The following is a 26,420-nucleotide window of genomic DNA, read 5'->3' on the forward strand; positions in this document are numbered from 1 at the left end:
AAAACCACATTGACCTCGAAAATCGATGTCGTAGAAAAAATATTCGGTTGTTGGGCCTGCCTGAGCAGGAAGAGGGAGGTCAGCTGACAGCATTCTTAGAGCATTGGCTGCCACAACTTTTAAATCTGCATAATGGATCAGGCCAGGTAAGGGTGGAATGGGCCTACTGGGTCACAGTACGTGGGCCCGGCTCAACCCAGCGCCCACGCCCGGTCCTGTTCCAGCTGCAGAGCTATAGGGAGAGGCAGATGCTCCTGGAAGCCTCAAGAAATCTGGGAAAAGATCCCCAAGCTATGACCCACAAAGGATCCAGGATCATGCTGTTCCAGGACTTCTCCCCAGCTTTGGTCCGAAAGAGGAAGGCATTCGATGAGGCGAAGAAGCGTTTAAAGGACTTAAATATCCAGTACTCCTTACGATATCCAGCGACGCTACGCCTTAGCCACGAAGGATCCATATATAACTTCGGATCACCGGAGAAGGCTAAGGAATTCTTGGACTCTCTTAAATAAACTGTAAGAGATTGTGGACGCTGGTCTGCCTTTCCCATTATTTTGGTTTACATCCCTTCATCTTTTCTTATCTTTCCCCCTATGTGTGTAATATATATATATATGTTGGGGCGTTTGGTTAATGTTGATGGGGAGAGGTGGTTACCTTATTCTATTTTACTTCTGTTTTTAGGAGCGGGGTTGTTTTTCTTTCCCCTGTTATTTTGTGGTATTATATTTAAGTATTACATGTTGAGATTATAATCTTATAGTTATATATGGTATTCCCAAATATATTTAGATGTGGGTGTGGGTGGGGGTGGGGTGTTCACTGTTAACTCTAGCTTTATATTATATTTGAATTCTCCTCATTTTATTGAGGAACACCTGGGTCAAGGGTGGGGCACTGGTTGGAAGAGGGTAAGATGGACTGTGGGAGAGGAAGTGACGCTCCCTGGGAACAAGGGAGAAAATCTCCAATTCGGAATGTTTTATATTTTTTATACTTAGAAAGAGTTTTTTGTTATATTGTTTTGAGTGTATCAGAGAATCTTTACTTTTGTAAATCTTGTATGCTCCATGCTCGGGATGTTCTAGATAGGGTTTCCCCTCCCGAGGGGTCTCGGATCTGTCCGGATGATTATGGCTGAACAGTCGGTTAAGTGGTGCACCTGGAATGTCAGGGGGAGTAATTCGCCAGTTAAAAGGAAGAAAATATTATCAAATCTTAAGAAGGAGAGAGTTGATATAGCTCTCCTACAGGAGACACACCTGTCGGATAAAGAACACTTAAAATTACGACAGGGCGGATTTGATCAGGCCTTTTTTTCCTCTTTTAATTCAAAAAGCAGGGGAGTCGTTATCCTTGTCCGGAAGAACTTCCCTTTGAAAATTCTAAATCAGATAAAAGACGAATCTGGACGATATATTTTGATTAAAGCCCTCATAAATGGAGAGGAATATGGGATCTTAAATGTATACTGCCCCCCGGCACACCCCTTTAAATTCATAACGGAAGCTTTTTCAAAACTGATGGCCTTTGGTGCCCGTCATACAATTATAGGGGGAGACTTTAATTGTATTATGGATCCGGAAATAGACAGGATTCCCAAGAGTGCCGCTGGAGTATCTCCCAGATCTAGACAACTGGCGGACCTGAATAAAGAATTAGGATTGGTAGATGTATGGAGATGTCTCCATCCACAGGGTAGAGATTTTTCTTTCTACTCTAATCCACATAAATGTCACACAAGAATTGATATGTTTTTTGCCCCATCGATTTTTCTAAACTCTATAGCAACCTGTAAAATAGGTACTATAGCAATCTCTGACCATGCCGCTGTATACATGGAAACTAAGGTAAAGAACAATGGGACATCTGCTCGGCATTGGCGTATGGACCCCTTCCTGATAAAAGATAGCAAATTTTTAAAGTACTTCTCCCAAGAACTTAAAACTTTTTTAGAAATTAATACTGGTACGGCTAGCAATCCGTCAATGATGTGGGAGACCATCAAAGCTTATGCACGAGGTTTGATCATCTCCTATTCAGCGACCCAGAGGAAAATGAAGGGAGAGCAACAGCGTCTGCTCGAAGCTCGCCTAAAAGCAGCCGAAACAGCATACGCTGATAGACCTTCTATCACAAAATTGCAGAGGATTACAGCTCTTAGGACAGCTTTAAACACCGCGCTTACTCAAACGGCTAAAAGGGAAATATTATTTGCGAAACAAAGATTATATGAATATGGCGACAAACCGGGTAGATACTTAGCATTTCTTGCAAAGAAAAAGAAAGCTCCTCAAACTATTCCGACCATCAAGGAAAGTACAGGTACCCTGACTCATGATCATAAAAAGATCAATGCGACCTTTAAAGAATTTTATTCTGAACTATATAGATCGCAGGATTGTGAAGATAGGATTAGGAGGATGCAGTCATTTTTTAAAAATTTGACCTTCCCGGGCCTGACTCCGGAACAGGTGTCGGCCCTAAATACCCCTTTAACAGTCCAAGAAATACTTGAGGCAATTAGGCAACTTCAGAGCGGAAAAGCACCGGGCCCGGATGGTTTTCAAGCTGAATTCTATAAAGAATTTACAGGAATATTGGTTGACCCACTTATGGATATGTATAATTTTGCGCATAGTCAGGTCTGTCTCCCGCCCACGCTGAAAGAAGCAAATATTTCTCTTATCCTCAAAAAAGGAAAAGACCCAGAAGATTGTGCATCTTACAGACCAATATCCTTACTAAATGTAGACTTTAAAATTCTCTCAAAAATGTTAGCACTAAGACTAGAAAGGGTACTGCCATATATTATAAAGGAGGACCAGACGGGATTTATTAAGGGCCGCAGATCATCCAATAATATCAGAAGGGTCTTGAATATGATCCAAGCCTGTCATCAGGGAAAGATACCAGGAGTAGTAATTTCATTGGATGCGGAAAAGGCATTTGATAGGGTTGAATGGTCATATTTATTTTACACATTGGAAAGGTTTGGCGTTGGACAGGTGTTTACCAAATGGGTTTCAACATTGTATAACGACCCCAAAGCAGCTGTTATTACTAATGGGTTAAGATCGGATGGCTTCAGTGTGGGTAGGGGCTGCCGTCAAGGATGTCCTCTCTCACCATTGTTGTTTACACTGATAATCGAACCATTAGCAGAAGCCATCCAGACTGATCCTAATATAACGGCCCCGAGGATTGGTACAGGTAAACACAAAATTACCCTCTATGCGGATGACGTTCTCTTATTCCTCAGTAATCCTTTAATGTCAGTGCCTCGTCTAATTCAAGTTATTAATACATTTAGTGCATTCTCAGGCTATAAAATTAATTTTTCAAAATCGGAAGCCATGCCAATGGGTGGTCTGGCTATGATACCCCACTTAATGGACGGATCCCCTTTTCCCTTCTGTTGGTCCCTGGAGGGCTTCTTATATTTAGGTATTTTTATCACGCCAGTATTTGATCAGCTGTATAGGGCTAATTTTGTACAATTAATGGAAAGGATAAGGCAGGACCTCCAGCGATGGAGAGACCTTCCGATTTCCTGGCTAGGGAGAATAGCATTAATTAAAATGAATGTTCTGCCCCGTCTCTTATATCCTATGAGAATGCTCCCGCTGATGCTGCCAAGGCTAGCCCTACGTAAATTATATGGCTGGTTGGGCTCCTTTATTTGGAACCGTAGACGGCCCCTTATTAAGCTGAAGAAGCTACAGCTTCCACAGGCAAGGGGAGGACTGGACTTCCCAGACTTTAGGAAATATCAGTTAAGCTCCCTACTAAGTTACATAGCTGATTGGGTTTCATCTGATCCACAATCAATTTGGCTGGATATCGAAGCCTCCCAAGTAAAATACCCACTTATTAACCTTTTATTTTCAGATAAGAGGAAAATCATTACAGACCACTGTAAAAATCCCATAATATTAAACACAATTAAGGCCTGGAATATAATGTGGCAAAATGAGGGTAACTCACATAAAACATCCCCCCATGCACCAATAGTAGGCGCATGGGGATTCCAACCGGGGATTACAGATGCCACCTTTAAACTCTGGAGATCCAGGGGCATCTCATGCTTAGGGGACCTATTTAAAGATGGGATCCTGATGTCCTTTGAGCAGCTGCGTCTGAAATTCGGAATACCTAATGGGGATCTCTTTCGATACTTCCAAGTTCGAGATTATATACAGAGGAAGACTACATTAATAGATAGTCTTTATAAATCAGACAGAGAACGTAATGTCTTACGACCAGCGGGGGCATCCTCCGTTAGTACTATATACCATTTGCTACATGATGGAGTCTCAGGAGACATGGATGACCTGCTTAAAACATGGGAGCAGGACTTGGGGCTAGAAATCTCTGAGGATATGTGGAATGACATTTGGGAAGATGCTAGAAGAATTGCTATCTGTAACAGAACTCAGGCTATCCAACTAAAGATACTTCATAGGGCCCATATAGCTCCGGCTCGACTGGCAAAATTTAAGGCAGGAGCATCTCCAATGTGTCCTAAATGCAAAATAGAGGTGGGTACTCTTGTACATTGTCTGTGGACTTGTCAGAAAATCCGCAGATACTGGACTAAAGTGGCAAATACCCTGACAGAAATTTTAGGAACGGAAATTAGGGTGGACCCTGTATCTCTCCTTTTGGGCTTTTCGAACCTCTCATCTCTGGATATGCATGGGAAGAGACTATTTTCTATTCTCTCTTTCTGTGCAAGGAAAAATATTTTGGTGAACTGGGTGGCTGAGGGCACAGATTAATTATGGAATATATCCCCCTTGACTTCCTCACAAATATGGTGCACCGAAAGACTGAATTATTTTATAAAATATGGCAGCCCTTTTTGAATTATATAAATGCAGATATTTCGGCTATCCTAACAAGGGCTTTTATTTAGTGAAGATTTCAGACCGGGCTGCTCCGGGGCCCCTTGGGAGAGGAATCCTGCGCGAATACGGGTTTTATTATATTTGATGTTTATACATTCCGAGCATGTAAGAGACTTAGGTATACACTCTGGTTAGTTATAGGTTAGATTAGTAGAAAGTTGAGTTTTTTTTTCTTTCTTTTTTCGTTTTTTTTTTCTTTTTTTGTTTTCTTTCTTTCTCTTTTCTTTGTTAAATTATGACTATTGTATATATGATTTAATTGTACATCAATGTTTGTATTTGAGAGTTTTGTTTATTTTTGTAAATTTGCAAAAATGTTAAATTTCAATAAAAATATCTACAAAAAAAAATTTAATAAATGAAAATTGTTAAAAACTGAAGAAAATATGTCCTATAGATCTTCACAGAGACATGGTCAGATAAAGATGTGACCCAAATCAAAGAGATGATATTACTTAGAGTGACAGTGACTTGTTTTAAGAAGAACCCTTTTATGGGAAGTCTTTCAAGAGAAAATATTGGAACTGTGCAGAGCTGTTTGAGCAGGAGGTAATTCCAGTGGTGTCGTCTAAGTGGCTAAGACATAACCATCAATGAAGGGTCATAGAAAAGGACAAATGAACAAAATGCTAGACCTAAAGCAGTGAAGAGCTTTGAGGGAAGGTTTTGATTGGCTGAACAGAGACTTTCAAACTATGGGGAGGCAATAGCATAGCAGTACTACCGTTGGACTGTTGATCCAAAGACCCAGGTAATGTTCTGGGAACCTGGGTTCGAATCCCACGGCAGGTGGTGGAATTTGAATTCAATAAGAATCTAGAGTAATCGTCGAGTCCATTGTCGATTGTTGGAAAAAACAGTTATCATTTAGGGAAGGAAATTGCCATCCTTACCTGGTCTGTTCTGTATGTCTGTGCAGACCCACTGCAATGTGATGATTGCTGATGATGTTCAAATATAATTGAATAGCTAAGAGTGGAACCATAGAAAGGGAAGTTTTACTGGGCTGGGCACTGAAGAAGAAACATTGATAGAAAGGTCAGTGTGTTCACCTATGGCAAAGAATCTGAAAAATCAAAAATAAGTGAGGAGGGTTGAATGCACATACTGCCACACTCAAGAATACAGTTGTGACTTTGGTTATAGTATTTTTGGCCCCTCACCAAGTGTGGTAACATGACTGAAAAAGCTTCAATTTGGGAAGTTGAAGGAAAGGAAGGCACAGATTTGGCAGTCGAATACTTGTACAAGGATGTTGAAAAGGAACAGTAAATTGAAGTGGGATGGTGGTCCTCTTGGTTTACTTAACATAGGAATGATGACAGTTTCTAAAGAAAAGAGTTAGTACTTTAGGAGAAAGAACTATTTACCTTGCAACCACTGGCGTTTTGCAGAGAAAAGGAGACATATCTTTGAGGTTTTTCATCAGAATAGATGCAAGCTTACCAAATTTCAAAGAGAGCCACCCTTTACCCAGCATGAGAAATGGTCATTGATTTGTTGATAAGTTGGCTCTGGTCGGTGCCATTGCCATAGAGGCTGCATCGGAGAACTATTAGAGCCGCATTTCTGTTAATTGAAAAAGACACAAGAGGATGGATCCTGCTTACAAATATATAAATTACGTTACCTAACATAAGTTGGAAGCTTAAATGAATCATAATTAGGGCAAGATGGGTGGTCTCCACAGGAGACTGGGGAGAAACTAGAGAGATCAGACCTCTGAGGGGATTGGATGATTTGCGATGAAGAATTTGGTTGAAGCTCGTATTTTCCTCAGCAATCCTCCATGCGGTGTTTTGGGGAAGGTCTGTTGGCTAACGGGTTTCTTACTTTCTCCTCCCAAGCTCCAGGAAGTTGTAGCCAGTTGTTCTCTCTTGCCACCTTAACTGCTCTAAGATAACTCTAAATGTACCATGTATGCTTACATGTTTTGTGAAATAAATGTGAGTTTAAATGAACAGTGAAATACTTTGGGTATTCTCTGTTGCAGTTTGGAACCTTTGATGAATCTGAAAAAAAGACTGAGGAATATGATACTCAGGTATTTGGGTGGTTTCTGACTTTTCTATTTGGGTTTGACATGATTAACCAAATGTACAGTTGAAACTTAAATGGGCTAATGAGCTTGTACTGCTCAGTCTGTACTTGGATCTCCATAATTATGCCAACATGAGCTTGCCTTGATTAGTATAAGGAAAACAACTAACTGAATCTGCAAAAACAAAAGTGAAATATTTAAAGGTTTGATACAGTTTTTAAGAAATGTGTTCACTTGCATAATATATGATAGATATAATTATCTGAATGTCTGATGATTATGGATTTTTCTCCCTCTTTTTCAGGCAATGAAATTCTTGTCCTACATACTTTATCCACTTTGTTTTGGTGGAGCAGTATACTCACTATTAAATATAAAGTACAAAAGGTAACTATCAATGGCTCTTCAGTTAAACTTAATTTATTTTTCATCTTCAAAGCAAGGATATCTAATGCATTGGATTTATAATATTTCATATCTTTTCAGTTGGTACTCGTGGTTGATAAATAGTTTAGTTAATGGTAAGTGTCCCTTGCACATGCAGTTACTTGTATATATTTGCTCTGTTTTACTCACATGGATATTAAAATGGTTATGTGGTTATTGCAGGCGTTTATGCTTTTGGATTCCTGTTTATGCTGCCTCAACTGTTCGTCAATTATAAGGTTAGTGATTAGATCGATTATCCTGCTCCTGTAGCTATTTTAGGAGAATTCAACCTACTATTGTTGAAAATGGAACAATCCCCTTGATATTTTGTAGTATTTAAATCTTTCTGCCTTTGTTCACGACCCACCATGTTGTTTGTGAATTAAATTCTGTATGTCTCTTTTGACAATCTTGAATGTGTGTTGTAACTTTATAAACGGGAAAGCCAGTCACTATAAGTGTGAGACAGTAGCTTTGAGTGCTTCCTTTATCTCACGGCCTCCAGCCACAGCAGAAACACACACATAACCCCTTCCTACTACTTTCTCATTCTGTGAGAAAGCTTTAGCTCAGATCAAGGAATCTTGAACCTGCACCCGGCATCCAAAATTGGAGCATCGATTGAAGTCTCTTTGAACACTCAATTGCTAAATCTATAATTTTGGTAGTTGGTATGAGACATTTCTAGCTCAGTGCTTTTAGCTTGTGTAGCACTGGGTATGGAGTAGGTAGAAGTGCTTACTTAAGATAAGTCTAGTGAACTGGAGCAAAAACTGTGTGTGTTGGGGCGGCATGGTGGCTCAGTAGTTAGCACTGCTGCCTCACAGCACCAGGGTCCCAGGTTTGATTCCAGCCTCAGGTGACTGTCTGTGTGGAGTTTGCACGTTTTCCCCATGTCTGGGTGCTCCGGTTTCCTCCCACAGTCCAAAGATGTGCAGGCCAGGTGAATTGGCCATGCTCAATTGCCCATAGGGTTAGGTGCGTTAGTCAAAGGGAAATGGGTCTGGGTGGGTTGTTCTTCGGAGGGTCAGTGTGGACTGGTTGGGCTGAAGGGTCTGTTTCTACACTGTCGAGAATCTAATCTCAAAAACATTGTGAAATTGATTTGAGTTGGACTATCTTTCTTAATGATCAGAAAGTGTGTCTGGATTCGCAGTAGGTTCACGCATTTAAGAATAATCAGGACGTGAGTCTAATGAGAGTTGAGGAAACAATTATTTTAAACTTTAACTTTCACTTAAGATATAAAAATAAAGTTTTTTTTAATGTTAAAACTTCAAAAACATGCATAAATATTGAATTTGCTGCAGGGACATAACAATTGTCCATTGGTCCCTCAATATGAGTTGTAAATATTGTGTGTGTTTAAAGGTTCAAAATTCAAGACATTTTAAATATAAGAATAGTAGTTTTATGTTAGAACTGGAAGTAATAAACGTTTTGTAAGGTTTTACAGTTTTGTGTTGTAATTGTTGTGTTCAGAGTTGTCAGATAAGAGGCACTGAATGATTCCAATGCAGCTATCTAAAGACAGTGTTTAAACTTCTTAATCTGATCGGTATTGTTAGTGTTTTGGGTGAAAAAAAAATTGAAATAACAGCGCTTTTCTGAGTTAAAGAGAAATGCTCCATTTCTGTTCTGAGAGGGTCAGTTTTTTTTTAAATGCAGCTTTGTGACAGCATGCCACCTTGACTGTCTCAGCTGCAGGTGGTTTAATTTGAAATGAATATACGGGCTGGTTATTGAACAGATTCATCTGTCATTGTAATGACTGGCATTGGTAGTCTTTCTGTGCACAGTAAGTATTGTTGTCCAATAAAGCAATTTAGCATTTAGTTAAAGAAAGTTTTAATAAATATCAAGATTTCCACAATGTTTGCCATTTTAATCCTATCCAGAGTTTAACCTTTTGATATGTGCTGAAGAAATTTGCATTGCGTAACAAGCATGTTAACTCAGTACTTAAGCAATGCATTCAGTGAAACTCGACTTATATTTGAGGATTTTCATCACAAGATGAATTGTCTATACCCCTTCCCAAATCCAGCACCCATGGGACCGAGACTGTGCTAGATTTTAGATTTTCCTGGACTTTGGTTTACCCATTATCCAACAAATTGTAGTTGCTTGACTCTAAAGGGAGGATGCACAAGTTTTTTTTAAAATCTGTTAATATGACCACTGGTCTAAGGCCATGCAAAATGGATTTAAGTAGCAGCATCTTCAGAAAATGTCCACATTGTCATGATAAAGTGCTGCATGGATTCCTTAAGTGTTCCATTACTGCTGTCTGGCTAATGTTGCAGAGATCTCCTGTTGTTGTTTGAAAGGAGTCTGACCTGTTTTTCAAAAGTAAACTGAGGACAGTCATGACTTTCATAACTAAATGCAGAAGGGCAGTTTTTAAACAAACCTTCTGTAAACAGACAGGATATGTTATGAGTGGCTCCCAGAGGAAAACCATGTCCAGTTTTTGGACAATTCCACTTTCTGAAGAGTTAGATTCAGGGTACTGTACCTACCCACAGAATTATGCCTGATTGTTATTTTTACTTAGAGTCATAGAAAATTGAAACAGACCCTGAAATCGAACCAGTCCATGCTGACCATGTTCCCAAACTAAACTAGTCCCACCCTGCCTGCTCCTGGCCCATATCCCTCCAAACCTTTCCTATTCATGTACTTATCCAAATGTCTTTTAAACATTGAAATTGTACCCACATTCACCAGTTCATAAGGAAGTTGTTTATAGTCTTGCGAAAACTGAGTCCTTTAATATCTCACTCAAGCAGCCGTTGTTCAATGTAATTTTGAATAATGAACATTAACATGAGCTCTCCTGGCATCTGAGGTCAGTTTTGTTCTCAACTAAAGTTCATGACTGTATCAGTAAGAGTGACTGCTGCCTAGTCCTCCTGCAGACAAACTTGCACCTTCACATTGAGAATAACCTCCATCATGGCACTATCACTGCATTAAATGGGACAGACTTCGAACAGGTCTAGCAACTCAAAACTGGGCATCCATGAGCCACTGTTGGCCATGAATAGCAGTCGCACTCCAGAACAATCTACAAACTCATGGCCCACCACTCAACCATTATCAGTCGGCCAAGGGTTCAATCCTAGTTAGAGAGTGCAGAAGGGCATGAGCAGACCTAAAAATGAGGTGTCACTTTGCTGAAGCTACCAAACAGGACTACCTGCATAAAAAAGTGAAAGAATTGCAATGCTGTAGATCAGAAACAAAAACAGAAATTACTGGAAATGCTCAGCAGGTCTGGCAGCGTTTGTTAAGAGAAATTGGAGTTTACATTTCAGGTCTATTGACCCTTCCTTAGAACTGCTTGCATGCCAAACAACATAAATAGCAAATGATAGATGGAGCTAAATATCCAACAACCAGCAGATCAGATCTAAACTGCACAGTCCTGCCACATCCACTTCCGAATGGTGGTGGATAATTAAACAATTCACTGGAGAAGGCTCCACAAATGTACCCATCCTCAATGATGGAAGAGCACAACACATCAGTGCAAAAGATAGTGCAAATGCTTCAGCATTATCTTCAGTCAAAAGTGCCGAATTGATGATCTGTCTAGGACAAGGGCAACAGATAAATGGGATGTTCACTACCTGCAAGTTCCCCTTCAAGCCATTCACTGTCCTGACTTGGAAATATACTGCTGTTCCTTCACTGTCACTGGGTTAAAATCCTGGAATTCCCTCCCCAAGGGTATTGTGAATCAAGCACAGCATATGGATTGCAGCAGTTCAACAGGACACCTCTCTATCTCTTCCTTAAGGGCAACTAGGTACTGACAACAAATGCTGACCAGCCAGCACCACGCATGTCCCTCAGGTGAATTTAAAGAAACACCACCACACTTAAACATGGGATACTATTTAACCTTTATATTCTCTTCCATCCACCAAATTCCCCACCCCCCTCCCCAACTCTACTTCCTGTGAAGAATATTCAATAGCAAGCATTCCAATGGGGATAGTGAAACTTCCTTATCTATATCGCTTTTTTAAAAAAAAACTACCACAGATGGCCTATTTGATCACTGCTCCTTCAGGGAGCTAATAATCATAATCTGTTGTATACTGAAGATGTCTGCTAACTGTCGCTTTCTGTTTACTTGCAGTTGAAATCTGTGGCACACTTACCATGGAAGGCCTTTATGTATAAAGTAAGCTATTTTCTAGGCAGTTCAAAACTGATTCACATCATGTACAAAATAATTCAGGCAATGCAGTTCCTACAGTGGTGTCCGTGTGATATGTTGCTTTGAACTTGGGAATTTTGCATTTTTTTGGCAAACATAAGATTTGTTTTGAAGACTTTGGAAATTTGTCCATCCTCAATACAAACATATGTAATTTAGTTGCAAGGATTTTGCAATATTTACTTGCCTGATTTTATTTTTTAAATATTGTAACTTTTAAAGAAGAGGAGGAGTTGTGCACCTTTGGTTGAAAAGACAGCCGGGTAACCTTTTCCCAGGCCTTTACTGGTGCCATTCTTGTATCTGAGTATTCTTCAGTGACCCATTGCAGTCAGACAGTGTTTCTTGTTGAAAATTCAGCCAAGTTGGTCCTGGGTTTGGGTTCCAAAACCTATCATTTTCTAATATGATGGTTTAGATTGACTTCAACATATGTGATCAGATGTTGATTTTATCCATTTAAAGATAGATATTGGACATTTAAAAACTGTTTGCAAAGATGCATGCTGGATTCCAATAGATTTACAGAAACAAATGTATGTTGTGACGTTCATGTACTTTTAGTTAAATATTCTCATAAGCAACATAAAGTATTAAATGGTTGTATTTAGATTTAAATCTATCTTGAGTTATTTTCTTGAGCATAGCAATGAAAGCTCATGTAGTGAGTTTACATGGTTTGGAATGCACTTCCAGACTCATAGGAACAGATTCATTATTGAAAAATAAATTGGAAAATTCTTCAAATGGAGACAATTTAAGAGCTTTCAGGACTGAGCAAGAGTGTGGGATCATTTGGAAATCTCTGCCAAAGAAGTGGCACAGGCACAATGGGATAAATAGCCTCCTGCACTGAGATTTTTAAAAGCAGTTAGAGATGGGCAATAAGTGCTGGCCGAGCCAATGTCACCCTCATCCCATGAATTTAAAAAAACTGCATTAACTCATTATGAGCAATTGAAGATATTGGTTTGTTTTCGATCATTGTTATTCAGGTTAGCGGAGCAACTTAATATGAATTGTTAAATATTTTCCACAATCTGACTTGTAATAATGTTCACTTTGTATTGTCACAACCGTACCTCCATTGCAGGCATTCAACACCTTTATTGATGATGTCTTTGCCTTCATCATCACCATGCCAACATCTCACAGACTAGCTTGCTTCAGAGATGATGTAGTTTTTCTTATTTACCTCTACCAGAGATGGTAAGACTTTCCAACATACATCTAAATGTGAAAAAATAAAAACTCTACTTTAGAAAATAAGCTATCTTTTCATTTTGCATTCCAAGCAGAAGTTCCCTTAGAAAGAGAAGGGAATGAGTAAAGTGCTTTCATTTGTTGGTTTGAATTGAGCAATTTACTTGACAAGTTGCAAAATCCTTCACTGAAGTGGATTGAAGCTTTCTGCATTGCTTTCCTGCACAATATATTTTGGCAATACGCTGGCTATGTCCCTTGAATCAGAACAGCAGCTGATTTAAGAGATGTAAGTGTCACTTTACAGGCATGTCATTGGAGAATCAGACAGACCGTTACATGACTTTGACACAGATGCTGAAAAGAAAACTTGGAAGAGTGTTTCAGTCTTTTGTCCTGCAATTCATCGTGCTGAGCACAAAAAGATTTTCTGACATTTTGAAATTATTTAGGCAAGGGAGAAAGTTGACTTGGATATTATTTCATAAATATATTGCTGTCCTTAAAAGCAATAGTCAGATGAATTGACCCCTCCCCCACTCCAACTTGATTCTGAAATTCAATGTTCTGTTTATTTGCAGGCTTTACCCAGTGGATAAAAGCAGAATTAATGAATTTGGTGAATCATATGATGAAAAGGATACTGTGAAGAAACTGCATAAGGAGTGATTTTAGACTGGGCTTTCTCTGCACCCAGCTGCCAGCATCCTTTAAATCTCTGCTACCTGCAGCGCAGCCACTTCTTTGTTTATCTTTTCCTGCTTGGGACTGCAGTATGAATACATTTCCAGCCGTGCCAACCTTTCTGGATTTATAATTCTGGGTCATGACTCATTGGAGTTAAACAGTATTAATCTTATGAAGAAGATAGAGATTGTAAACTATGATATTGCTGTTTGACAGCCCAATTCAAATTTATAATATAACTTGTTTCATAGGTCCAAGACTTTGAGGTGTTAACTGATCAGAACTGTACATAATGTTGGTCAAGGGCAACTTACAGCTTCACTAAAGGACCGAAGTATTTAAACATTCTCTTTCACTACCCTTCCTAGCTTGCTTTTATTCTACAAAAACTTTGCTAACTTTTGTTTTTTTTGAGTAGACATTATGACCTTTACAATCTGATTAACTTATGGTGACTTGATGTCATTGTTTTTGTGTGACTATGGTTATTACTGGAGTTGCCATTCTGCATTCCATTCATTGTGTCTGTAAGTTTGTGATTTGGCCAAATGAGTGGTTGAAACAATTTGAAACTAATCCAAGTTAGCACAGAATGGAATTTGCTTTTCTACTTTCAGTTCAGATATTAAACCTGACCACAAGATTGGTTTGTGTAGGGTATAATACAGATTTTTCCAGTACAATATTTAAGAGGTATTGGGACAATAATTAACATGAATTTGTTGAACAGCATTCTTGAAACATTAAAATCAAACCAATACAACACTTCCCTTACTGCAGCAATATAATTTTGATTCAATTCAGAAAAAAATTATTTTTTGACAAAACAGGATTAAATTGGATATGGTAAGGAAAGAAATTAAATACTCTTCTGTGTTAATATTTAACAATATTTTATTTGGCTTTTTAGAACTTCTGAATTATTTTGGCCAAGGATTGGTCATTTCAGGCTAGTTTTAGTTGGAAAAGGTTCTAGGCTCTGTTAATTCAATAATTGACATTGCTGGCTAATTTACTCTGTAGTGCTTTATCTAGTTTTTTTTCTGGTAAAATCTGCTTTGATTTACAGAACAGCTGTAATGATCTCTTGATTGAATATGCATTCCCTTCTTTTTAATGATAAGGTTATAAAGTTATTTTTTAAGAATACTCATCCAAAGTGTTCTCTGCAACTTTTGTAAACATGTGGTCGATACAACTTTTTCCAAATATATTGGTACTACTCCCTTAAATTTTTACAGCAGTAGTTGATCTTTTGTAAGTCCCAAAGCTTAAGTACTGAATAGTACTAAGTATGTTTTAACTTGTCTTTAGTAACAGCACATAGGCTCTAAAAGTTTTCTCCTAAATTAATGAAATTGCATAATTTGTAGTCATCTCTTGACCAACTAGAGTGACAAATATAGACTCTTCACTGTCCTGGCTGATTGGGTTTGACTTATAGCTGTGTGTTTTTCTGATCTAGTTGGGAGAATTAAAATGGAGTAATCCTAGTACCAGCTAAACTGTTACTCTTTTTAATAAAGATTGGTTTCAAACAGGACAGGCAGTATGGGTGCACAATAATTTACATAGAAAGCTGGGCATTTAGGATGTGGTGTCAATAATGAATGCAGTGTGTCTTATCAATCAGTCCAAACCTGGTGTGTTGAGTACCTTGATCGGATGAAAAACTGCCAACAAATGGAGTTGTCAAAGATAAAAACAAATTGCACTCAAAGACCTGTGTGATAAAAATAAATTCTGCATATCATCTGACTTTATTTTTTATGGAAGTATATTTAAAAATACATATATGCCATCTACATATCGTGACACTATGTAGATATTTAAAGTGAATGTTTTTCTTTCATTAGAGATGCATTTATTCTCTCCTCTTCCTGTAATATTTCTCATTTATATGGTTAATGATTTTGAATGTTTAAGTATCATCCTTGATTTTCAAATCTAAACATTCTAGTTTCTACCAACTGCCCTGATGACTGGAGTTAAATACTGGAGGTATCAACTTATGGAGCAGTAATCTATTCAGCTGCTCAAGGCATTTATTTATGTCATTGCAGATTTGTACCTCAACTACATTTCCCTGCCTTTTCTCCAGATCTCTCAATCCTCCTACCTGAAGGAATCCATTAATGTCAGTCTCAATAATTCCAATCAATCTGGTACTCATGACCTTTCTTTGGGAGGGGGTAAAACAGAGTTTTCAGATTTCCATTATGCTGTGTGTTAAAAGTGTCATAGAGTCAGACAAGCATCAGTCCAACTTGTCCGTGCCAACCACATTTCCCAAACTAAATTAGTCCCATTTGCCCACGTGTGGTCCATATCCCTCTAAATTATTACCAATTGGACCTAAATATTGCAACTCTACCTGCATCTACCACTTTCTCTGGCAGTTCATTTCACACATGAACCATCCTCTTAAAAAGAATTGCCTCTCGGGTCCCTTTTAAATATTTCTCTGCTCACTCTAAAAAGATGCCCACGAGTTTTGAAGTTCCCCATCCTAGGGAAAAGACCTTTTGTTGTGCACCTTATCTATGTCCCTTATGATTTTATAAACCTTTATAAGGTCACCCCTCAACCTCCAACAATTTAATAGAAAAATGTCCCAATTTATCCAGTCTCTCCTTATAACAAAAGCCCTCCAGTCCTCGCAACATCCTTGTAAATCTTTTCTGTGCCCCCTCCAATTTAATGTGCTCTTTGAGTTTGCTGCTTGAACAGGTTAGTCTTAATTTTAAAAAGGGTTAGTTGGAGATTCAAGATGGCGGCGACCCAGCAAATTGGAGTCTGTGGTGCTTTGCCTAAGACTCTGGCAAAGAGGGGCACCCACCTTCACCACACCTTTTAATTCATTTAAAATAGCTTTTGCCCAACATACCAAGTCATTTTGCATCAAACTTGAACAGTTTGGTGTTCTTAAAATGAGTAAGAGCAAAAATTCCTGAAGTTCGCAACAGGCAGGGACCCCTACTCCACCCCCTCCCACAGCAGCGGAGACGTCCACGGCAACCTCTGGGAACTTACCTGCAGAGGCAAGCCTGATCTTCGGGATCAACAAGATGCAGGAGAGGATCGATGCTTTCATCAAACAATCCTGGACCAGATGGGAGTTGTTCTCGGTCGTGCTGCAGAAGCATACAAATCGAGATATTGAAAAACTCGAACAACGTGTTGGAGGGACAGAGCAAAAGGCCATGATCTTGGAAGCTGCTGACCTTGGAAGTGCACATCGATGACCTCGATAATCAGGGTCGTTGAAAAAATTTGGTTGCTGGGCCTTCCCGAACACGAAGAGAAAGGCCAGCTTGCAGTTTTTTTTTTGGAGCAATGGCTCCCTCAAATATTAAATTTGGAGTCCTGATCAGGCCAGGTATGGGTGGAGTGGGCTCACCAGGTTGTTATACGCATGTCTGGGCCGGACCAGCCCCCCTACCTGGTTCTGTTCCCGCTCCGATGCTATAAAGAGAAGCAGATGCTCCTGGAAGCCTCCAGAGTCCTGGGGAAGGATCCCCAGGCCATGATGTACAAGGGTTTTAGGATAATGTTATTCCAGGATTTTTCACTAGCCGTGGTTTGCAATAGGAGGGCAGTCAATGAGGCGAAGAAGCGCCTAAGAGACCTAAATATCCAATATTCCTTACGTTACCCAGCAACGCTGCGCTTCAACCACTAAGGATCTGTATACAACTTTGGATCACCGGAGGAGGCTAAAGAAATTTTGGACTCTCTTAAATAGACTAAGATTCAAACCATATGGATAATGATTTCGCTTTGGGCTCACGCTTCCCCTGCCCCCCCCCCCTTTCTTTCTTTCTCCATCCCTTTTTTGTGCATTACCTTCTCCAGGGGCAGGGAGGGGGCCTTATTTGTTATTCACTGTGATTTCTTTTTTTACAGGCCGTATGGCTTATTTGATGTGTGTGTGTGTGTGTGTGTGTTATCCTACCTTTTTTTTAAAAGAGCAGGGTTCTCTTCTGTCATTTTACTTAGTTTTCTAATAATTGCTAGGATTGTAAGTTTGTAGTTTTATATATTTATATTTTGTATTATGCTTGCTAAACACACTTAGGTGTGGGGTGCGGTGGGTCACTCACTTTTAACTTTGGTTTTATAGAATACTTGAATTTGTCTACTCCATTTTATAATGCCTGGGTCAAGGGCGGGACACTAGTTAGGAGAGGTCATGGTGGGGTTATTGATAGGTAGTTATGCCCCCTGGGAGCAAGCTGGAAAATCTCCTTTCAAATGTGTTTGGTTTTTTTTACTTAGGAATAGCTTTTAATTGTATTGGTGTAAATGTCTTAAAGAATTTTTGCTTTTGTGAAATTTCCATGGTCTTTACTCAGTGTTTTGGATGGGGTTCTTCCTCCTGTGGGAGGGGGGGGCGGGGTGTCTCTGGCCTACCTGGACGATCATGGCTAGATATTCACTTAGGTAGTGCACCTGGAATGGCAAGGGGAGTAATTCACCAATCAAAAGGAAGAAGATACTATCAAACCTTAAAAAAGAAAGGGTCGATATAGCTCTTTTACAGGAGACACATCTACTTGACAAAGAGCACTTAAAATTACAACAGGGTGGATATGACCAGGCCTTTTTCTCATTTTTGAGCTCAAAAAGTAGGGGAGTAGTCGACGATGTGGGAGACCATTAAGGCCTCTGCGTGAGGTTGATCATCTCATTCTGCAACCCAGAAAAGATGAAAGGGAGAACAACAGCACCTACTCGAGACTTGCTTGAAGGTAGCTGAGACAGCCTATGTTGATAGGCCCTCTATTACTAAGCTGCAAAGGATCACAGCCCTTAGGACAGCCTTGAATACCGCACTTACCCAAACAGCAAAAAGGGAAATATTATTTGCAAAGCAAAGACTATATGAATATAGCGACAAGCCTAGCAGATATCTAGCGTATCTTGCTAGGAAAAAAAAGGCTGCTCCAGCTATCAAACCCATTAGGGAAAGTGCTGGTACTCTGACTTGTAATCGTAAAAGAATCAATACAGCCTTTAGAAAGTTCTGTTTTGAACTGTATAAATTGCAGGACTGTGAGGATAGAACTAAGAAGATGGATCCCTTCTTTTAAAAACATGGCCTTTCCAGATTTAACCTCCGAGCAGGTGTTGATCCTGAATGCTCCCCTGGTAACCCAGGAAGTATTCAATGTAATTAGCCAACTTCAGAGTGGCAAAGCACCTGGACCAGATGAATTCCAGGTTGAATTTTATAAATATTCATAGGGGAACTGGCTGGTCCACTTATAGACATGTATAATTACTCACATAGTCAAGGCTGCCTCCTGCCTTCGTTGAGAGAAGCAAATATTTCTCTCATTCTTAAAAAAGGAAAGGCCCCAGAAGATTGCTCATCATATAGACCAATATCCTTGCTAAATGTAGATTTTAAAATCCTTTCTAAAACGTTAGCATTAAGATTGGAGAGGGTCTTACCATATATCATAAAAGGGGAACAGACAGAGTTTATCAAGGGCCGTAGATCATCTAACAACATTAGAAGGGTCTTAAATGTGATACAAGTCTGTCAACAGGAAAGAATACTAGGGATATTTGTCATCTTGGATGCAGAGAAGGTATTTGACCAGGTTGAATGGTCATATCTTTAAGTACTGGAATGGTTTGGTGTTGGAGAGGTATTTTCTAAATGGGTCTCAATATTATACAATGATCCCAAAGCAGCCATGATTACCAATGGTTTAGGTTCGGATAGCTTCAGTGTGGGTAGGGGCTGTCACCAGGGATGTCCTCTCTCACCATTATTATTCACGCTCGTAATCGAACCACTAGCGGAAGCTGTACAAACCGACTCTAACATAATGGCTCCAAGGGTTGGTTCGGGTAAACATAAAATCACTCTCTATGCAAAAGATGTCCTCCTGTTCTTAAGTAATCCTTTGATATCCGTGCCTCACTTAATTCAAGTAATAAATCTACTTAATATGTTCTCAGGCTACAAAATCAATTTTATGAAATCGAAGGCCATGCCATTGGGTGGTCTCTCCAGTGTATCCAATTTATCAGACGGATCTAGTTTTCCCTTTTGATGGTCACTGGAGGGTTTTCTATACTTAGGTATTTTTATCACCCCAGTATTTGGTCAGCTGTATAAAGCCAATTTTATACACCTACTAGAGAAAATAAGGCAGGGCCTTCAACACTGGGGAGATCTCCAAATATCCTGGTTAGACAGAGTAACTCTAGTTAAAATAAATATTCTGCCGTGACTCTTATATCCTATGAGAATGCTCCCTTTGATATTGCCGAGACTGATGTTACATAAACTACACGGCTGGCTTGTTTCCTTTATTTGGCATCATAGATGGCCCCGTATCAAATTAGAGAAGTTGTAGCTTCCACAAGCAAGGGGAGGACTGGATTTTCCAGACTTTAGGAGGTATTTGTTGAGCTCTCTATTAGACTATTAGCTGATTGGGTCTCTTGTGACCCACAGTCAATTTGGTTAGACACCAAGACCTCCCAAGCAAAGTGTCCCCTCATCAATCATTTATTTTTAGATAAGACAAGAGCTATTACTGACTATTGTTAAAAACCCTATTGTATTAAATCCAATTAAAGCCTGGAGGATAATGTGGCAAGATGAGGGTAATTTACAAAAAACCTCTCCTTATACTCCTATAGTGGGAGTGTGGGGTTTTCAACCAGGGCTGACAGACGCTACATTTAAAACCTGGAGGTCCAGAGGTGTCTTTTGCTTCGGGGACCTGTTCAATGGGGAGGTTATGATGTCTTTTGAGCAGCTGCACCAGAAGTTTGGACTGCCTAATGGAGACCCTTTTCGGTATTTCCAAATACGAGATTATATACAGAAAAAGACTGCATTATCAGACAGTCACTACAAATCGGATAAGGAGAGAAGAGTGCTATGGCCAATGGGTCCATTCTCGGTCAGTACTCTTTATCACTCATTACACAATGAGGTAGCGAAAGGCATGGAACAACTGTTTAAAACAGAACCAGGAATTGGGGTTAGAAATCTCTTCAGAAATGTGGGAGGACATCTGGGAAAATGCCAGAAAGATCTCTATTTGTAATAGAACTCAAGCTATTCAATTAAAGATACTCCATAGGGCTCACATAGCATCGGAACAACTGGCAAAATTTAGGGCAGGAACATCCCCAATGTGTCCTAAATGCAAAATAGAAGTGGGCGCACTCACACACTGTTTATGGACATGTCACAAGATCTGCAAATACTGGGAAAGAGTAACAAGTGCTCTAACAGAAATCCTGGGAACAGAGATTGGATTGGATCCAAAGTCTCTTCTCCTGGGCTTTTCAAATCTGCCCTCCATGAATGTGCACGGGAGGAAACTATTCTCCATTCTCTCTTTCTGTGCAAGGAAAAATATCTTAGTTAATTGGGTAGCTGAGGGCCTTCCAGGACTTTCGAACTGGCACAGGTTATTCATGGAATATATCCCTCTTGACTTCCTTACAAATATGGTGCACCAAAAAACTGAAATATTCTATAAAATATGGCAGCCTTTTCTGAACTATATAGACACAGATATTTCGGCCATACTGTCAAGGGCTTTTGTTTGGCTGTGGTAGTGATTCTGGCTGGTCCAGGGGGAGGGAATCCTGTATAAATTCGGGTTTTATTATAACTTGATGTTAATCTATTTTGAGTACATACTTAATTATTTAATGATTACATTATTTCTTACCAGTAATGTAAGATATTTTATGCATTGATTGTTTGTAGGATAGATTAGTAGTTAGCTGAGTTTATTTTTCCTTTTTTTTCTTTTGTTGTGTTTTGGTTATTATTTATTTCTTTTATATATATTAAATTGTTATTTTATATATTAGTGTTTATATTTGTTTGTGTTACTTTGCAATTTTGTAAAAATGTTTAAAAATCTTTTTTTTTCTTTCAATAAAAATACCTATTTAAAAAAAAGAGTTAGTTGTCCTTTGCTGACCCCTATCCAGTAACTGACCATCCTGCTTGTAATAGTGGCCAGAAGTGGCCTTGTTGATTTTTGCTGTAAATCTTAAAAGGTTACTTTAATAATGAATGATTGAAATATTTATTTATTTTGAAGTCATGCACTGTCAGAGTAGTGGCTTTCAACCAGTCATTAAACTCAAGCCCTAACTCAACTGGATATAAATCATCCCATGGCACTTTTCAAGAGAGTTGGTGGGAGGGTGGGGTCCTCCTGAATGCTGACCCATACTTAAGCCTCAAGCAATTAGGTTAATTCAGCTTCTGTAGACATTCATTTCATTGTGGCTTGTTGGAACTGTACAATTCAGCTATTGAGTTCCTTTATTACAGCAATGACTTGTTTTCAAAGAATACTTCATTGTAAGATGTATCAGTGCAACCTGAGATTATGCAAATACGTTCTTTAAAAATTGCTTCTCTTCCAAACATGCACTAGACACATATTGTCCTTCACCCTTTCATTAATCTGCCAAGGAAACCCATAAGATAACCTGACTTATAAATCTTAAGGCCATTTTTTAGCCAGTCTCTCAGTTTTGCTAAATAAAAGCTGAAAGAACTTCAGATGATGTAAATCAGACAAAAATAGAAATTGCTGGAAAAGCTCAGCAGGTCCTGCTGAACTTCTCTAGCAATTTGTATTTTTGTGCCAGTTTTGCTTCAGTTTATTACTAATGCCACTCTCACTGGAGCCCAAATGTAAATTGTATCCTAACCATAGCCTCGATTTGTTCTTAAAGATAAAGTATGTTATTTTGGCACTGTAACACTTAACACCTCAATAATATCCACAAATTAAGACTTCATCATTAAACATGGGAGTCAAAGCAACATAAATATGCTGTTTCCCTTGGAGAGAGGAGGTAACCTCATGACAAATGAGCAATTAAGACTTGCCTGCTAGAAAGGATGCCCTAAAGCAAAGGGGTAAATCTGTTTCAGACAGATAGCCAACACCGAATGTAACAAGGAACGGGGAACTGCTTCTGATAAGAAGGCAAGCTACAGACTTGAGGAACCAAAAGTTTAATCAATATTGAGGTTGAAAGTATCTTATGGATCGTCAATAACATCACACCACAAACTTGAAAGAGAGAAATTGTATAAGAATTCAACGCCACAAAACTTCAGCAGAACTTTGAAGAACAACACTGCAGAAGGATCGAACCCTGCATATTTCCAGAGACAGGCACAGTTGGTGGAAATGTAGCCAAATTCTACCATTAATTGGATATTAGTCAAGTTGAGTTGTGAGGCTTAACTTGCTAACTTGACGGGTCCATTTTGGTTGCAATAAAATTTGAATCGTCGTTTCAGTACCTGATTGTGATATTTCTTAATAAGTGGTTGAATTAAAGGTAACTTGTGATTTACACAAACACTAATTACCTTTGCTGCTATAAGAGTCATCTCCAATTTCACAGCTTTAGCTGAGTGGTTCTTTCTCGCAATCAGCTTTAGATCTAATGCGAGATTTTAACATTGATCTGGATTTCACACAACACCTAAGCGTCTGGAAATTCCCTGTTAACTGGCAATATTCCTGACAAGCACTAATTTCCTCACAGGTGCACTATTACTAACCTGACTTCCACAGTGAGAAACATAGATCCTGAGATAGCACTTTCCAAACCCAAGACCATTTCCATCTAGAAAGACAAGGGCAGCAGATGCATGGGAACCACCATCACTTGCATGTTCCGCTCCAGCCACTCACCATTGTGTCTTCGAAACATATTGCCATGCTTTCACAGTTGATGGGTCAATATCCTGGAACTCCCCATGACATTGTGGATCTTCCTACAGAAGATGGACTGCAGCAATTCAAAAAGTAGCACATCGCCACTTTATCAAGTCGGGGCAATAAATACCAGCCCCAGCCGGCAATGTCCCCATCTCAAGAGCATTTTTTTAAAATGCTATTTATGTGGAAAGTGTAGTTTTATACCCCTTGTGTGGGAGTGTTTTGCAACATTCAATCCACAATTGAGCACCTGTGTCAGGTCAATTAACAATATTTGTAATTCTTGACCAATAGAAGCTCAGCTTGTGGCTTCTCTACAAGAATCTAACCTTAACTCAGATCCTGGATTTAAAATTTTTATGCTCAGGTCATTTTTTTAGCCAGTCTCCCAGTTTTGGTTTCTGTTTGCTGCTAGTGCTAGTTTCACTGGATTCTAAATGTACAATGTATCCCCAACACAAATACCCCTGAAATATACACAAATTAAGGCTTTCCATCTTTAAACTAGTGTACAATACAAATTGATGACATGCCTTATTAATGAGGTGAAATCTACCATTTTCTTTCCCTCACTGCAATTTTGAAAAACTTTTTAACTCCAAAACTAACAGAACGTCGCAGGCCTATACCATTATATGTTAATGAAAGAAGGCCCTTTGTGACTACCTCACAAACGAACATTTAGATCAACACATTTCAGCATCCTCTTTTTTACTCATAGAATACACATTTCAGAGGAATATTTTAAACATCAGCTTTCAGAACCAGATACATCTTTGTCTGTTGGGTTTACCATTTTGAAATGCATGCTAAGGTACAGCAGGGAAAAGACATATATTGAGTTGGTGAGTGTTGATAATTATGTTTTCAAAATTATAGTTCTAGGCCAGGATATTGAATTGGCACTAAGCAATTTATTGTTACAATTAAAGGCTCAGGTTACACAGAATCTGATGTTGTCATGGCTATTTGCAACTAAACCTTACTATAATTCCTGGATGGTGATCAATCACCAGAATTTACTTCCAGAGGGACGAAGTGAAAAAGCAAGGAATTTGAACAGAGCCATATCTGGATTACACTTGGAGAATAATGAACAGTTGTAGTCATTGAGTTACAAAATAAGCATGAAGTTACTGAGAGGTACATAAATGACTCACAAAGAGGATACTAGAATTTAGAGGATATTGCCCATGTGCAGAAAACAAGGCTGAGGAGAGACAGGCATTTAAAATTATAGGGCAGACTTAGATTTGTTTCTATCTGGAAGGCAGACAGAAGTAATGGTCATAAATATTACTAATAAATCCACAAGGGAATTCAAGAAAGATTTCCTCACCTGCAAAGAAAAATACTTTCCTTTACAGAGTGTTTGCCCCAGCCTCAAAACACTTTTATAACCAATTCCATACTTCTGAAGTTTAGTCATCAACATATGATCTGCAGCAGCCAATTTACACTCCCAGAAACTGCAATGATCAGGTCATCTGCTTTTGCGATGTTGATTGAAGGATAAATTTTGGCTGAGGCACCTTGCGTCTTCTTCAATATCGTGCCAAGGGATCATTTACTTCCACTAGAACAGACAAAGTGGGCCTTAGTTTAACCTTTCATCCAGAAGAGACAATCTTCTGGATGGCACAGCAACCTTGAATTTATTTATGCTCAGAGGCTGCAGTATAACCTAATTTTGGAACAGATCAAGAGTGCTACAAATAAGCCCAACTCCCAATAGAGAAGTCATTAATGAATCCAATGGGAAATTCAGGAGTGTGTTAATATCATGAGCAGGTTCTGAGAGCATTAGACAGATGAGATGTAGACACTAGCACAAACTGATGAACATTTATTAACTACTTACACTAATGTACAGAGACGTGGAAGGTAAATAAGTGTATGAGGATGATTAAGATCCAAGGTGACTTGGCAAGTTGGATCCAAAAGTGGCCCAGTGCCAGGAGACAGGGTAGGGATGGTAGAGGTGGTGACTGTCCAGTGGCATGCCGCAGTGATCAGTGCTGGCTCCCTTATTATTTGTGGTTGTGGATGAGAATGTGGGGAGGAAAGGAGAGTCATAGAGTCATAGAGATGTACAGCATGGAAACAGACCCTTTGGTCCAACCTGTCCATGACAACTAGATATCCCAAACCAATCTAGTCCCACCTGCCAGCACCTGGCCCATAAATGATACAAAGATTGTCCAGTTTGTTGACAGTGAGGAAGATGGTCTAAGGTTACAGGAGGATATAGGCAGGCTGGTCAGATGGGGCATCAGTGGCAGATGGAATCTCACCCTATTTTGTGAGGTGATGTACTTTGGAAGAAAGAAAGAGATGAGGGAGTACTTCAAAAATGGCCAGACACTAGAAAGCTCAGAGGATCTTGAGGGTGTTTGTCTACAGATCCCTGAAGGTGGCAGGACGATGCTCTCCACCGCATCTCCTCCACTTCCCGTACCTCTGCCCTTGAACCCTGCCCCTCCAATCCCCACTAGGACAGAACCCCACTGGTCCTCACCTTCCACCCTACCAACCTCCGGATACATTGTATCATCCTCCATCATTTCCGCCACCTCCAAACAGACCCCACCACCAGAGATATATTTCCCTACCCACCCCTATCAGCGTTCCAGAGAGACCACTCCCTCCGCGACTCCCTTATCAGGTCCACACCCCCCACCAACCCAACTTCCACTCCCGGCACCTTCCCCTGCAACCGCGAGAAGTGCAAAACTTGCGGCCACACCTCCCCCCTCACCTCCCTCCAAGGCCCCAATGGATCCTTCCATATCCGTCGCAAATTTTACCTGCACCTCCACACACATCATTTACTGTATCCGTTGCAGCCTATGTGGTCTCCTCTACTTTGGGGAGACAGGCTGCCTACTTGCCGAAGATTTCCGCACCAACCAACCCAACCACCCTGTGGCTGAAGACTTCAACTCCCCCTCCCACTCCGCCAAGGACATGCAGGTCCTTGGCCTCCTCCATCGCCAGACCCTGGCCACACGACGCCTGGAGGAAGAGCGCCTCTTCTTCCACTTAGGAACCCTCCAACCACACGGGACGAATGTAGATTTCTCCAGCTTTCTCATTTCCCCTCCCCCTACCGTATCTCAGACCCAACCCTCGGACTCAGCACTGCCGTCTTGACCTGCAATCTTCTTCCCGACCTC

At 39.7% G+C, this 26,420-nt stretch overlaps 1 protein-coding gene across 2 annotated transcripts in view; it reads left to right on the top strand.

Moving 5' to 3' along the window:
- Positions 1 to 15,259, top strand: part of clptm1l (CLPTM1 like) — a 35,461-nt gene extending 20,202 nt beyond the window's left edge. For both annotated transcript variants that reach the window (XM_060849833.1, XM_060849834.1), the window contains exons 11-17: positions 6,904 to 6,954; positions 7,256 to 7,338; positions 7,438 to 7,472; positions 7,561 to 7,616; positions 11,531 to 11,575; positions 12,705 to 12,820; positions 13,396 to 15,259. In XM_060849833.1, the coding sequence (XP_060705816.1) occupies positions 6,904 to 6,954; positions 7,256 to 7,338; positions 7,438 to 7,472; positions 7,561 to 7,616; positions 11,531 to 11,575; positions 12,705 to 12,820; positions 13,396 to 13,483 (474 nt within the window). In that variant the 3' untranslated portion in view covers positions 13,484 to 15,259. The remainder of the gene's footprint in view (positions 1 to 6,903; positions 6,955 to 7,255; positions 7,339 to 7,437; positions 7,473 to 7,560; positions 7,617 to 11,530; positions 11,576 to 12,704; positions 12,821 to 13,395) is intronic.
- Positions 15,260 to 26,420: the final 11,161 nt, after the last annotated feature.

The sequence above is a fragment of the Hemiscyllium ocellatum genome, chromosome 34 (assembly GCF_020745735.1).
Source record: "Hemiscyllium ocellatum isolate sHemOce1 chromosome 34, sHemOce1.pat.X.cur, whole genome shotgun sequence".
Lineage (NCBI taxonomy): Eukaryota > Metazoa > Chordata > Chondrichthyes > Orectolobiformes > Hemiscylliidae > Hemiscyllium > Hemiscyllium ocellatum.